This window comes from Euprymna scolopes, chromosome 14 (genome assembly GCF_053919585.1).
Source record: "Euprymna scolopes isolate OS-2025 chromosome 14, ASM5391958v1, whole genome shotgun sequence".
Lineage (NCBI taxonomy): Eukaryota > Metazoa > Mollusca > Cephalopoda > Sepiida > Sepiolidae > Euprymna > Euprymna scolopes.
The window spans coordinates 147314871-147330327 of NC_136495.1; the positions used below are offsets into that span (position 1 = coordinate 147314871).

At 34.8% G+C, this 15457-nt stretch overlaps 1 protein-coding gene across 1 annotated transcript; it reads left to right on the forward strand.

Annotated features, from left to right (window-relative positions):
- The first annotated feature begins 1383 nt into the window (after nt 1–1383).
- Nucleotides 1384–7553, forward strand: LOC145293375 (uncharacterized). Its single transcript, XM_080140011.1, has 2 exons — nt 1384–1499; nt 7118–7553. The coding sequence occupies exon 2, from the start codon at nt 7127–7129 to the stop codon at nt 7427–7429; it is 303 nt and encodes a 100-aa protein (XP_079996137.1). The 5' UTR covers nt 1384–1499; nt 7118–7126; the 3' UTR covers nt 7430–7553.
- Nucleotides 7554–15457: the final 7904 nt, after the last annotated feature.

Consider the following 15457-nt stretch of genomic DNA (forward strand, 5'->3'; position numbering starts at 1 on the left):
GTTGTTTATAATTTTGGAGGACCACATCCATTCCCATATTCCATTCAATCTTTTTTTTATTTTCGATATCTCATTTCGCCCCCACTCCTATTTAGAGACCAACCTGTTTGCTTTCCGGAAAATAGTGGGCAGTCTATAATTAGGAGATGAGGGAAGAAGGTATGTACGCAAATCTAAGACAATAGCTGAATCCTTAGAAAATGACTCCCAGACCGAAGTGGAATGGGGAAGTAAAAGAATGGTAACATTTAATGTTACTACGCATAAGCTACTCTCCTTTAACAATTGCAAGAAACCTAAGCACCGATATCCATGACAAGTAACTCTCTACCTGATAATTCCTCTTTCAAACTCCTCAGCTTAACATTCACACGAAATATGAACTGGAACAACTACATTGAGGACATAACGAAAGCTGCCGCGAGGAAGGTGGGCTCTCTATATCGTGCTAGAAATCTGCTCACACCTTAGAGTATCATGTACCATTACAAAGCCACCATTCGCCTAGCATGAAGCAGTGTTGCCACATCTGCCACTAGTCTCTCCCTCTTGGATAAGGTCCAAAAAAAGAGTCTTCAATCTAATAGGTCCCAATTTATCAACTAGGCCCTGTCCCATCGCCGCAATGTTGCATCCTTGTGCCCGTTTGACAAGTACTTTAATAGAATGTGCTCTGCTGAATTCATTGCACTTATATGTACGTTGAGGGAGCACATGTCTTCGATAAACTTGCTTAGTAAGAAAATCACTGAGTTGAGGTGCCTAAATGCCAGGAAGCTTTCTACTCTAATAGTTTCTTCCCTCGAGACTTCGGAATTCCTTTATGCTGCTTGTTTCCCTGACTATACTGATATGCAAAAATTTTAATGCAACAAAAACTAACATCTTTGTAATCTTTCTTAGGCATGGCCCCAATTAGTAACCTCTTACTTCCAAGTGACGCTATGCCTTGTTTGGGGTGAAGTTGAGAAAAAAATTAGAAAACGCTTTTGGAAAGGCTTCCACATTAGCATTTTGTTTAGTCTTGTGTGCTTTTTTGTGTTTATTGGGTGACCCACTCCCCATCAGCATTCATCAAGATTTTTTAAAGTAGAATTGAAGCCATAAAGTTAATGTGGTATTTTGGTGGTGTATCAAGTTTAGAGTAGTAAGTTCGTATTCAAAGACTGGCGACTTTTTCCCCTAACACGATAAAATGTATATTTACAATATGTTGCAAAACTGGTTGAAAATCTTTTCATATTGCCAGATAAAATAGAACTACTAAATATATATTGTTTAAACATTTGATTAAATATCACTTCCGAAAATTAAGTATGCAAATATACATGGTTATTTGAATAAAAGACGCTTTGATTTGACATTGCAAAAACTGCTAAAAACCAATCGACGTAATTCATCGTTTGGGCATTATTTCCATTTATAAATATCGCTCAAACAAACCTTTAAAATGAATTTGCTGTCGAACCGGTGGGACTTTTTCCCTCGCTCGTTTACAGGTTTGTAGCAGCTTATTCGTCTTTCCTTTTCAGTCAGGATCGATATATTACACTAAATATTTCCAGAAACAATAGACACCAGTTAACGTGCCCTTTCGAAATTTGGTAAATCCAATAAGGGGTTTATTTTATAGTCTACAATTTCATTATTATTTTGCAAAGAGATTTACTTCTTCACATTAAAAACTACTTGGTATAAACCCGCCTCCTTGCAATATAAGCAAATTTCCCTTGCATTCCATGTTACTTCGAAACAATAGATTAAAAAGCAGGTAAATCGCAGGATTATAGATTCTTAAGCTGGACGGTATTGTATGGTGTTTTTGTTTTTTTACATAGAGTTCACCACTTAACAAGGCCCAATGGCCACTCTGGGATAAGGTTTATTGTGTGTACAGTAATCAAAGGGATAGTGTAGCAATAGTATTGGAGAATTGGTAAGGTGTCATTACTTAGGGGGTGGGCGGTTCATCAGGAATTTGTGTTGGACTTGAAGACATCCAGGTTGAAGTCGGGAGGGAAACCGGCAAGCGGAACAGTTCCACAGGCGTGCAGTTCTAAGAAAGAAGCTTTGTTCATGGTATCTACGTTTTGATTTAGGGAGTGGGGAAAATTATTGACGGTGGTTTCAGCTAGTCGGGTGGGTTTTTTGAGAAAGATTGGCTAGGGGGGACCCGAGAATGGAGCTCAGACGAGCACCTGCCATGGAAATATCGATAGAACAATGACAGGCTCACTACGTCTCTTCTGTGGGGAAAGGTTGCAGGGTAAAGAAAAGGGCATCCGCCACGAAGTCTATTTTGTACTCTGTCAAGGCAGGATAGGCTGTTAGGTTTAGAGCTCCTGGTAAAATATAGTATTTTAGCCCTTAATATGGATGAGGAGGCTTTATTAATAAGGTACTCGTGCACGTATTGGACCCTACTTAAATGATAACGTTATTTAACAACCCATTCTTTACATGGAGAGAGGACGATGTTTTGTAACTATTCTGTACTTTCACCTTACAATTAAATATTGTAAAACTTTAAACTTAAATACTCTTTAAAATAGCGCGGTTCAATAAGTGTACAAGCACGAACTATTCGGTAATTACACGTGTTAATTCAATAGCTAAAGGTAATTGAAACTATAAGATGTCTAGAATCATAGCACAAATACTCACTTGCGTCCCCCTGAAATGTGTAATATATTAAGCTCCTCCGGCTATTTACGTTTTCCTACACCTCCAAACTAGTTTAAGAATAGCCGCAGCGTTTCTATTTGATTGTCCAATATCAACCTTTTACTATCATCTCTTTGCCACGTAGTACTATTGCCAAAATCCAAATACTTATGCTTACCAATCTACTGGTCTAATGATACAGCGTGGTCTACATTGAAACTTTATATATATATATATATAATATTAGTTGTCTTTCTTTCTTTTAAAGTGGTTAAGAAATACAACCGCTGTTCTCGGTGACCTTTTTTGTTTTAAGAAACAATTTAAAATCCCCTTTATTCTTTTAAAAATGTTGGTACTCATGCAGAGAGCGATCCGTGCTGAAATAACGTTATTATTTAAAAAGCCATTAACATGGGGAGGTAAGGGTGGTTTGTACCTATTCTGTACTTTCACCTTACAAATGAATAAACGTGGAAATACGATTTAAAAAATGGCACGGATCACTCTCTACATTAGCAACAAAATTTCTTTTCATTTCCTATTATTTACTGTCAACTTAGTCCATATTTACTCAATGTTTGAGTCGCTAAATATGTTCACTGAACTTAAATATAGAATTGGAATTTTATGTTTATACTAGACTGGGTGCCCGTGTGTTGACCAAATGAAAGTGGTAGTAGGCAAGTAGGGTCGAACCCGTACCGCAAAGGAGGAAAAGAACGTGAAAAATTGACGTCTTTGCTGTTGCGCCCATCGTCAAACCAGAAATGGCGAAGGTTTCGATTAAGGCTAGTTAATCGAAAAGATGACTTTCGTAAAATATTGGCGAACAAAGCAACCCCCTCCTTGTAGAAAAGTGGCCAGTTAAGTATGAAGGAATTAATTTTTGAATATTTCTCGTCCGAAGGGTCGAGCTTCAAAGATATATGGATTTCATGAAAATCCATCTCCTGTCCTAAGTTGTAGGCAGACCTGCATAGATACATTTAAACCGACAGGTGAGACTTATATTATGGATGAACGCCAACACTTCTATTTGTGAAAAGTAAGCTTGTATCTATTTTGATATAAGCGCTCATGTTTTCCGTCTGAAAAATTAATCTAGAATGAGATTTTAATTTTTCGTCCTAATTCCTTCTCTTTTGGAACTTGTTTCTCCACCTAAAAATGGATCACGTGCCTAAAACTGCCGTCGGCAAACCAAGATGAAATTTCAGTAACTAAATGCTGTCCTTATTCTATTTGGTATTACTTCTCCGAATATGACGCCTCTTTATCATTCTTAATAAGACAAATAATAAAGTACCAGCTCTATGAATAAAAGCGTTTAGACGAATCCAAGGAAGAAAAACTTGCATTTTATTTTTAGTATCAGCATTGTCAAATAAGATGCTGAATCTGAGTAGTTGATATTTCTTTTCACTAACGCTTGACATTTAAATGGAGTTTTTATTCCATGCACTTTTATCTGCTCTCAGAACTTGTTAATTGAAAGCAGCTGTGCATATAAAAACTCGCTTTTCATACATAGAATTTACGTTAATTTTCCAGTTTTAAAAACTTCGTCCAAACAATATAACAATTTCTGATTATATAACTTTTTTTTTTTTATTTCCCGTATGTTATTGCATCCTATCTGGACTAGGGCTTGGAAGACGCCCCATAAAAATGCAACACCACAATTAGTATACCAACAAAAGCTGATTACGTAATCTTATTCGAGTACATATTTAATACACACTTAATTTTAAAATTTGACACATTTAAATTATACTTTTTTAAATTTTTTTTTTTATTACACACCACTTGCTAAGCTTAAGGCTACATGGGATTTCATCAAACCAGAATAGAAAATAATACCAACGCACTTTGTTTCCTATCTTTTCTTTCTTTCTACTGCTTAGCTTATATCTTGTTCATATGGCGTCCATAAAAAGTAGGGGGGGGCAAATAGTACATATTAATGAGATGTCCGCCAAACTAAACACTTAAATCTAAAGATTCAATCGAAATTACTAGTATTCTTTACACTTAGTACAGCGCCATAACGCTTATACCTCAGTTGTCGTTCTGTCCTCGTGGTCAATAATAGATTATACGTGAATTGTTTCGTTTTCCTTCCTTTATTTGTATTTCTCTTTAAATGTTCTGGGTTTTCTGTTGAGTCGTGTTTTCCTTGAAGGGAAAAGTTTTATCCACCCTTATTTTCTAATACGACACTATGACAATTAAAGTTTGTGACGTATTTTGTATTTTCGTTTGAAAAAATAAAGTACTTATTAGTGTTGGGACGATTAATTAGTCTGGAATCGAAAAAATCGGGACTTTTTGGGTAACGGAATCGGTAAAATTTGTATATTTTCCGCTGATAAAAATTCTCGGTACTCATGCAGAGTGATTCGTACTGAAATAACATTTAAAAAAAAAAACATTCTTAACATGGGAGGAGGGTGTTTTGTACCTATTCTGTACTTTAACCTTACAATTGAATAAAAAAAAAATTAATTAAACGTGGAAATACAATTTTAAAAAATAGCGTGGATCACTCTCTGCATTAACACCCAATTTTCATGAGTTTTTTTTATTTTTAGTTAAAACCTAATTTTCCATGGTTTGTATTAATAAAATAAGTATGGATTTTAAACTGCCATATAAACAAATCTATAGATCTTTATAATTTTTTACAGGCAGTAAATTATATGTACATGTTTTTGCAGTAACCCCCCCCCAAAAAAAACAGCTCTTTAATGTAGAAATTAAAAATAGTACTCTGTAATTGTATTTGAATCTGGAAATATATTGAAATCGTTCAATCACTAGTACTTATGTAACCGTGCAGAAATGTTTAGAAAAGGATTCTTAACATGTTTTGTAATTGTACTTTTGCCCAACACATTTTAATCAAAAAATGTAAGCCTTTAATGTAATTTGAAAATACTATGCACGGTAACATAAGTGCATAAGCACCAAAAATGTAAACCAATTAAAAAATTTATCATTTTACAGATTAAATCCTACCATTTGATTCCTTGCAAAAATAAAGACCTAGTTGCGGAATAGGCGTCAAATAAAATACCGGCAATTTCAACGAGCATTTCCGAGATTGGTGAGCGTTAACACATTCTGATGCGATGATTATCTTTAACATTTCCGTGTAATTCATGCAGATGTTCTACATGATTTGAACTTTCGTAAAAGATTAAACACAGCCCCTTTTCTAAAGTATTGAGAACATTGTAATGGCCGTTGCGAAGAAGGTAGATTCTCTCTACTGTGCTAGAAAACTACTAACGCCCGAAAGTATCATGTACCTCTACAAGGCCTCAATTCGCCCATCTATGGAGTATTGTTGTCATATTTCGGCTGGTGCATCTGCTACTAGTCTGTCTCCTAGACAAGGTTCAAAATAGTCGCCAACCTGATAGGTCCTGAACTTTCATCTAAGATTCAGCCTCTGTCCCATCGACGAAATGCTGCAACCCTCTACCTGTTCTACAAGTATTTTAACGGTTAATTCTCTGACGCACTGCAAGCACTTGTAGCCCCTCGACGTAAATACTCCCGACAAACCTGACAAGCAGCTAAATCCCACCCTTTCACACATTCCTAGATGTAAGAGCCTTCTATTCCAGTAGTTTCTTCCCCAGAACCACTAGACTTTGGAATTCACTTCCGAGTCCCTGTTTCCCCAAATGTACTGACATGCAGAACTTCAAGTGTAATGTGAACCGATATCTTGCTGCCCAACTCCCCACATAGTACCCCTGTAGCTTATGTCCCTGATAGTAACCCCTCCATCAAAGTGGCAATGTGCCCTGTTTGGGGTGAAAGTGCAATATATAATATAATATAATATATAATATATAATATTATATATAATATAATATATAATATATAATATAATATATAATATAATATATAATATTATGTTAAAAGTTTTTCCTATTAAACTCCCGTCAGTTTTTGATCTACAGACATAAACTTCAAATACAGGGTATTCGAACCCATGTGCGTCTTAACTGGGGAAAATTGGTATGAAAATTTAAGATGAACTTTGCTATGTGAAGGTCGAACGACGGCATTACGAATATGCATGTGAAACGTAATAGCTATTCGTTAATGTTTTTAATTTTTAGCCTTGTATTCAACATGTCTTCATAGCTAACGCATTACTGTCGAAGAAAAAAGTAAATCGTACGCTAAACGTTCTGGTTTCAATTCTCGGTGGTGGCGCACGAGTTTTTTTTTTTTTCTCTCTTTTGATCTTTTTAAAAATTGACTATATTATGGATCCAATATAATACGAAATCTGCATTAATCCAAATGACTTAAGCGTATTTTACGACCGGGCAACTGAAATTTCGTATTGGTTTAACTAAAAGTGAGAACTGAAAAGCCTTTCGCATTTTACACCACAAAGCTATCCTATTCATATCTGTTCTATTTTCAGAGTTTAAGCATGACCCTGCAACTTCCGGTATTCTGGGAGGATGATGTAAAGCTTTGGCTTCGCTTTGTCGGCAACCTGTTTGAAATGATGAACATCACTGTTAATGAAGATAAGATCAGCCTGATCCTGAATTCTCTTCCACCCAATCTTCGTTGCATGGTGCTTCACAGAATATCGATTATATCTCCAGATTTAACTTACGAGGATCTTCAGAACGCCGTGATTTCGTGTACGAAAGCTGATTTCGTTCTCGATATAGAATGCCAAGTTCCGATTGAACTGTTGGAAGATGATCCGAAAGAGCCGCTCTGAAAATAAAATCTTGCGTGAAGCATTGTTTAAATGTTGCTTATTAAAAATTTCTAGTTTGATTAGAAAATTAAAACTTCACACTTTATCTAATCTGTAGATGAATTACTAAAATCAAGTCATAATAGTAATGATGAAATCCTTCATTTAAATTTATATTTAACGTTGTAATAATTGCGTTTTTTTATTTTTATTTTTTATAATACAAAAAATAACGACAGATCGGGACAGGAAATCAATACTGATCCAGAACCTCATCCAAAATCGCGCCAAAATATTCTAATTTATGGTACCAAGACGCGAAGTTGCTGGAAAAAGCTGGCAACAAATTTTTGACAGACTTCCTAAACTATATGAATGAAATGTTTTTAATTTTCAAGAAAAGATTTATTTTATTTATATATTATATATATATATATATATATATATATATATATAATTTGAAACAAATGTATAACATTTTCTTCAAGGAAAACATTATTTTTTTTTTCTTTAAAAACATCGGCTGCTTACTGTAATCTGATGGAAGATGCCTACGCTTCTTTGGCTCAGTTTCTGGATCGGTACCAAATTGGTCTAATTAAAACACCATTTATATAAAATTAAATGTCAACTTGTAGCCTCATCGAGTCAGGCAAAAATTTTTAAACAAATATATATATATATATATATATATATACACACACATATAAATATATATATATAAACAGGTTTGTTTACTATAACCTGTTTGCGTAAATATTACGCAATTATGAATCGTGTAAAATATTTGCACGATTTTTATTGCCTTTAATAGTTACAAAAACTCATCACATGAGGAAACTAATAGGAAATTAATTTAAAAGCATTTTTTAAGAATATGCAAATTAGCTCCATCTTCTTGCAGATGAATGCAATTCTACGACCCATATATAACAAAGTTGTATTTTCTCTTTAAATAAGTAGAAAATGTGTTTTTAATATAAAATACATTACACAAAAAAACTCCCAAATTTAAGGAGTATAGATTTCCTCTTACTGCTTGTCTTTAGGCTTCTTTGTTTCTTCAACCATGAAGAAAATTACATGGAATGTTAAGCCTTCTGCTGAATTCGCCACTCGTGTTTCCCTTATGAACTTGGTCCCTTCTACGCTAGTTGTCTTGCGTGTCTATAGCAATGTGTCTTTTTTAGGCTGAAAAAAAAATAAAAGGAAAAAAAATAACAAAAATACTAATTAATTGGACATAATTTTCGGGTCGTGCAAGAAATTGGGACAGCCCCTGAAATTACATGTAGATCGGTGATTGGCCCGGCGGCTTACCCCGAACCAACCCTTCCCTCGAAATATAAGCAAACGCCGCGCCAAAAATCTCAGATTGGGCTGGATCTCGAGAGAAACGAGCACTAAGGAAAGAGATGCTCACCAACCCCCTCGACCACGACAATCGTAGACTATTCATGAGTCATTTTTGTAATGACATCGAACTGAACAATTGTACATCTGTAACACACTTTGTAAATTTCGTTGAATTAATTTGATTAGATAAGAAACATCCGAGTTTGTCTTTTGGCTTACATGAGAAATTATTTCCAGCGTAAGAATCCTGTAAAGAACTCTTGGAGAGAAGACGATTGCGACTTCGACGGGGTCAGAGGGTACAATATTCCGACCACGTCTCTATGTAAACGAAGAGTTTCGATATAAAACGCGATAACCGCCGTTTCAAAATTCTACAACATTCCAAAGTTATATTTTACATGTTATATTTTCAGTTTTTATTTTATTTTTGTTTTTTTAACTCTTATTTTCGCAGTCTAAATTTAATATGCGTGTCATTTTATTTTCTTAATGCAAGGACATTATCACGTTTTTACGTACTTGCTTTCGAAAACACGAAATCAGGCTTGATTCTCTAGTAAATTGCGCTACTTGTCACTTTTGGGTGCGAGATGAAAAAATTTATGAAAAAAAGGATGGTAGAAGAAAATAATTGAGACCCCAATGAGAATTTAAACAATTTGGAATGCTGTAAGCAATTTGTACCGTCTTGCATATGAGGCCTGAGTAAATGTTAGAGGTTGTCGCCACAAGAATGGAAACAATCAGTTGATTGAGCAGAAAATTCTTTAACCGAAAATGATTATTCAAGAGCAATGCTCAACAAGTAGTTGTTTAGATTAGACATGCGCACAATGTAAGAGTCGGTTGAGAAGCAGTCTCGCCGTAATTTTGTTTTACATACGGGATGTTCATTTGAAAAGACGCCTAGTTCGTGGAAGAACCCTTTGGTCATTGGTTAGGAAAGGTAATTTTCTTTGGTTATTGCTAGGCACGTTTTCTGAATGTTTCACAGAGGTTTGAGTATCACGCATGAACATAACCCTACACTAGAAGCTAGGAACATCTCTTCTGTGTGTGAGATTGTAGAATAGAGGCCATCAACTACTACATTGTGATTTATTTTTTTATTTTACTGCGTCAAAGTTATAAAGAGTGCTCCGGATAGTATCTACCCATATATGTGAACAGTAATTGAACTTAGAACATACCCGGAATTTATACAGGAAAAGGATTGCAGTGGAGTCACGTACACCACGGAACGGTTAAAATATCGAATCCTTTTCTACTGGACTTAGCAACATCTTAGTGAAACTCTTTGCTCATAGTTTATCAAATTGTCAAATAAATATTCATCATATTTTCTATGTAACAACAAAGAATATCGTTTTCATCGAGTTGTATTCGAAATAACATATTTTCATAAATTTATCAAGGTTTGTACGATAAAATAAAATCACGAAACCTTTGTTCAGCACTTTCGGACATTTTAGAAAAAATCCGATGATAGCAAGCCCCTTATTCTGCATAAGAACCGTTTTTTCTTTCTTATAAATTACTTTTTTATGATTTCAAGTAATGGCTCAAAATTAAATTAAACGCGGGTGAAGCCTTTTATTTGATAATATGCGTGTATTATTGTGGGTATGCGTGCAGAGTTATCGAATCGTATCGCCATTGCCATAATAAATTATCCTTTTATAAACCGTGGATTTTCCAAGGGTCTTCCTGCTATATTAAAATATTATCTTCCTTGGTATGGCACACGAAAAAGAAACGATATTTTCAACATTTTAATGTTGGAAGAAAAACAAAGCAGCTGTAAAATTTTGAGATGTCACGAAAATAAAGATTTTGTCATTTATTTTACTTTATTTCTTAAATAATTTTTATTTCAAGCAAAACCAAAAAGATAGGTTTCTGAGCGAGCAATGGTACGAAAAGCAATTCCCAATACGATTTCATCTTTCCAAGCGAATCATCATGTATGACACGCAAGAAAACAATCAAGTTTGCGAAGGCGAGAAAGATTAAAAGAAATGTATTGTCGGACAGAAGACCATTTTGGAATGAAAAAAAGTAAACCTTACACGCAGGTATGTAGATATGTATGTATATGTGTATATATATGCATGTATATATATATATGTATGTATGTATATGTGTATATATATGTATGTATATATATGTTTATGTGTATATATGTATATGTGTGTATATATATATGTATATATATATATGTGTATATGTATATATATACATATATATATGTATATATGTATGTATATATATATGTATATATGTATATATGTATGTATATATGTGTATATGTACATATATATATATGTATACATGTGTATGCATATATATGTATGTATATATGTGTGTATATGTATATATACATATGTATGTGTATATATATGTATGTATATATGTATATATATGTATGTATATATGTATATATGCATATATTTGTATGTATATATATGTATGTATATATGTATATATGCATATATTTGTATGTATATATATGTATGTATATATGTATATATGCATATATTTGTATGTATATATATGTATGTATATATATGCATATATTTGTATGTATATATATGTATGTATATATATGCATATATTTGTATGTATATATATGTATGTATATATATATATATATGCATATATAAATGCGTTATTATTGCGGAGATGTCGATTTACTGATTAATCTGTACCGTTTGAGATGTTCCACATAGCCATTCATCATCATATCTTATGAATCTGCAGATTTTGTTGTTAGCATTGGATTCCTCTGTATTTTCCTAGTAAAAGTTCTTTCTAGAACGACTTCGGGTACTTACGGGAGCGACCACGTTGCGGTTGCCAACTAACGTCCTGAGTGAAAGTGAGATTTTGTTAAACTAACTGGATTCGGACTCGGAACACCAAGGCTGTCAGTTTACTTCGTTAGCTACCGTTACCCCCCTCGCATCGATATTATAACGTTTTATTTGTATTATAAACTCGAATAGTTTTGTCCTGATATCAGCAAGGTTACATACACGTACATATAAGGATTAAACACAAGAATAAACTATTGAAAACAAGAGCCTTACCGGTTTCCTTCTGATAAGCGAACGTCTTCATATGACGTTTTCAGCCATGAACAATCAACAGATCAAATAAATAGGCTTAAACACTGGTCTGTTTGTTCTTTATATCGTCGCTTGCTTCTCTCCACTTTGCATGTGTAGCTGTGATCGTCTCGTGTTAGGTGATCGTCTGTTAAATAAAGTCAAAATGCAGGAAAGAGGCATAAAAACGTTCGATGTGGAGTGACGGACATATAATTAATGCTTTACTGCTTAAATTTTCTTTCCGTTTAACAAAATGAGTGGCGCGCAGATGGACAGACATTAATTTTCGATGATTTCAACATTGTCCCATTCGCAACAGAGAAACAACTGAAAATCTGTTTCTTTTTCGCTTGGACTCGTGACTCATTCTCTATATTATTATATCCTTCGACTATATTTTGCTAATATGACTAAATTGCCCTATGCTGTACTAATGTAATAAAGATGGTTCTGATCAAAGTTCACATCAGCTAACTTCATCGCTATCTACTGGCGTAGGATCCCAACTACATAACATTCAGAAGAAATTGTCGTTGAGGCAAACGAAACATATAAAGCTATCGTTTTTGATAATTGATTAATCTTGTTTCCTTTTTCACACACATATGTATGCGTGCATCAGTAAAATGAAGTTGAACAATTTACGGCAGTTTACCAGTATCAGCTGACATCATCAATCGAAAAGTGCATTCGTCATGACGTCAAATTTTATGGGTTTTATCCCAAGGAACTATTAACGAACTTACGCAAGAAGTTAAATACAGGGTTTGTTTGGTCTTAGAGAACATCACTTATTTTACTAGTTCTTTCTTATATATTAATATTTCCTTTTTTTACAGACAATAAAACATGGAAGATAATAAACTAACACAGGAAATGAAAAGACATGTTCTAATAGTTGCAATAATGGCAGAACATAGCGATTTGCAAATTGCACAATTTATTAAAGTAGCCCAATCATTTTTAATACATATGTGGCACTATATCTTAGTGGCATGGTTGTTAACACACTCTTCAGCATGGCCGGGTTGTGATTTGGCCATAAGCGCAGAGGTACACAGTAATGTCACCCCAGAATTCCCTTCCTTCTATTGGACTTTTTTTTCTCGTTCGGACAGCATGAGGTGAGCACGTATTTTCTGTCGCTCTGTAAATGAGAGGAGGTAGAGCACCCCTCCTTTCATCATTAGTTAGGTTAGGTAGTTAAATTTTGAAGATTATCAATTGTAAATTGTCTGTGTGTATATATTGTATAAATTTTGTAGAATAAATCGTTTATTATATTTCTCATATATGGCGATTGTGTCGTGATGTGTGTGTTTCTTGTGTCTGCCATAAATGTCTCTATTAAACAATGAAGCGGTCCGGAGGACGAAAGAAGAAGATTCCAGCCAGAATGCCACCAGGGTGAAGATATCATCTGAGATAATAAAGGAGGCACACACCTGCATCCAACATCTCAGGTATGATTTTCTTCTCGATACACAGACCCTAATGACTGGCACATGGGACCGTTTCTAAGACGTTTAGTGTAACACGTGAAGCCGATCATACGCCAGTGACCGGTTGATTGTGTTATATATATATATATATATATATATATATATATATATATATATATATATATATATATATATATATACTTAAACTATGGTTAGTGGTGGTGCTGGCCAATCCCCAACGTCCTATGTTAAAAACGGGTTTCCGAAAAGTCACCCCCAACCTCCTTATGTTAAGAACGTCGTATGGAATATACACAACCAATCTCGCCATGTAAAAACGGCTTTCGAAATAAGCACCCCATTTTATGAGGAGGTGGGGCTGTCCAAGGATTTGCATTAAGTTCAACTTTGGTATATGTTTTCAGCATACCTACCCACAAAGACTATAAACCTAAAAAAAAAATCAGGGAGAGTCGCAGTGTCGTGCTGAGCGAAGTACACTTTTTTATCGCGTGTGCGTACAACAGTGAATTACAGAATATAATGCATGTCATATTTCGAAAACTACTTGTCTCCGCCAAAGTTTTAATAGATTGTCTTATTCTAAAACTTGTGGAAGTCGTCAGTTTAAGAGAAAATAGTGTAGTTTGTGGTGAGGTAAAAAAAGTACCTAAAAAAGTTAGTGGTTTCGCAGTGTGGAAAAGATTCCTGAAAAGAGAACTAAAAAAAGACAACTATAGTAAAAATAAAGGTCAATATATAACAAATAAGTATATCCGTAGGAAATGTAATAAAGCGGATATGTGTACTTTAGTGGCGTAAATTATTTGACGGGCAAAAAAAATTAAAAAACTGGCGAAAATGTAGTCAAATAAATTCCAAGGATGGAATATTGTTGCCATATCTGGGCAGGAGCTGCTAAAAACAGCCTATCCTGCCTTGACAGAGTACAAAATAGACTTCGTGGCTTAGTGGGGGATGCCCTTTTCTCTACCCTGCAACCTCTCTCCCACAGAAGAGACGTTGCGAGCCTATCCTTGTTTTATCGTTATTTCCATGGCAGGTGCTCATCTGAACTCCAATCTCTGGTCCCCCCTCGCCAATCTTTCGCGATAAACACCCGTCTAGCTGAATCCACTGTGAAAAATTTCCCCCACTCTATATCTGTGCCTAAATCAAAACGCGGATTCCATGAACAAAGCTTCTTTCTTAGAACTGCACGCCTGTGGAACTCTGTTCCGTCTGCCTGCTTCCCACCGGACTACAAATTGGATGTCTTCAAGTCCAATGTTAACAAATTCCTAATGAACCGCCCCCTTAAGTAAACACTTCATCAAATCTCCACACTAACGTAATGTACTTGCAATAACCCTTATCCCTGAGTGGCTTCCGGGTTTTTATAAGTGGTGATCACTGTGTAAAAAAAACTGAATGAACAGTAATGAAAATGATATCTTTGGACGTAATTCAGGCTTAGAGTGTAAGAATGTGTTTTACATAAACAAAATAGTTTTTATAATTTCGAAAATGAAAAATAATATATGTTTTTTACCTATTCACTCTGATGTAGGGCCTACTACAACTCTCTTTTATTAAGAGATTTGGTGGACGTTTATGGAGTTGACCCCCCGAAAATTAGAAAGCTTCGACGTATTTTTTTAGTGTAATAATGAATAAATAATTTATGCCCAAATAATGCGTAATAGTATGTGTAACTTTTAACTAAATGTTATGGTTAATTTTTTTTATAAAGATCAGGCTGTGTTGTGTTGTTGTATCATAAAGGGGATCGTGTGTGATCGTCTAATCAGAGTTAACGTCGTATGATCGTCTAGTGGTCAGTCTATTAAATGATATGCTCATATGCCGTTGTGTCTGTGCGTTGTGTGTGGTACATGTGTTTTTGGACATACCTTCTGCGTCTTGGATGTTGGTCTATCTGGAATTATCTCGTGTCATGGAGGGGAGACGGATACCTGTTTTGGACGAAGATTCATTTCACTCCCAGACAAGAAATTGGTTTTATAGTTTTTATTCACTTCCAGATGTCTCGCAGAAGGATGGACAATGAATCTCCGGCTTGCGTAGTTTCTCTTGGTTTCATTTCTACACACGTCAGCGTCCCCCCTCCCAGTGGG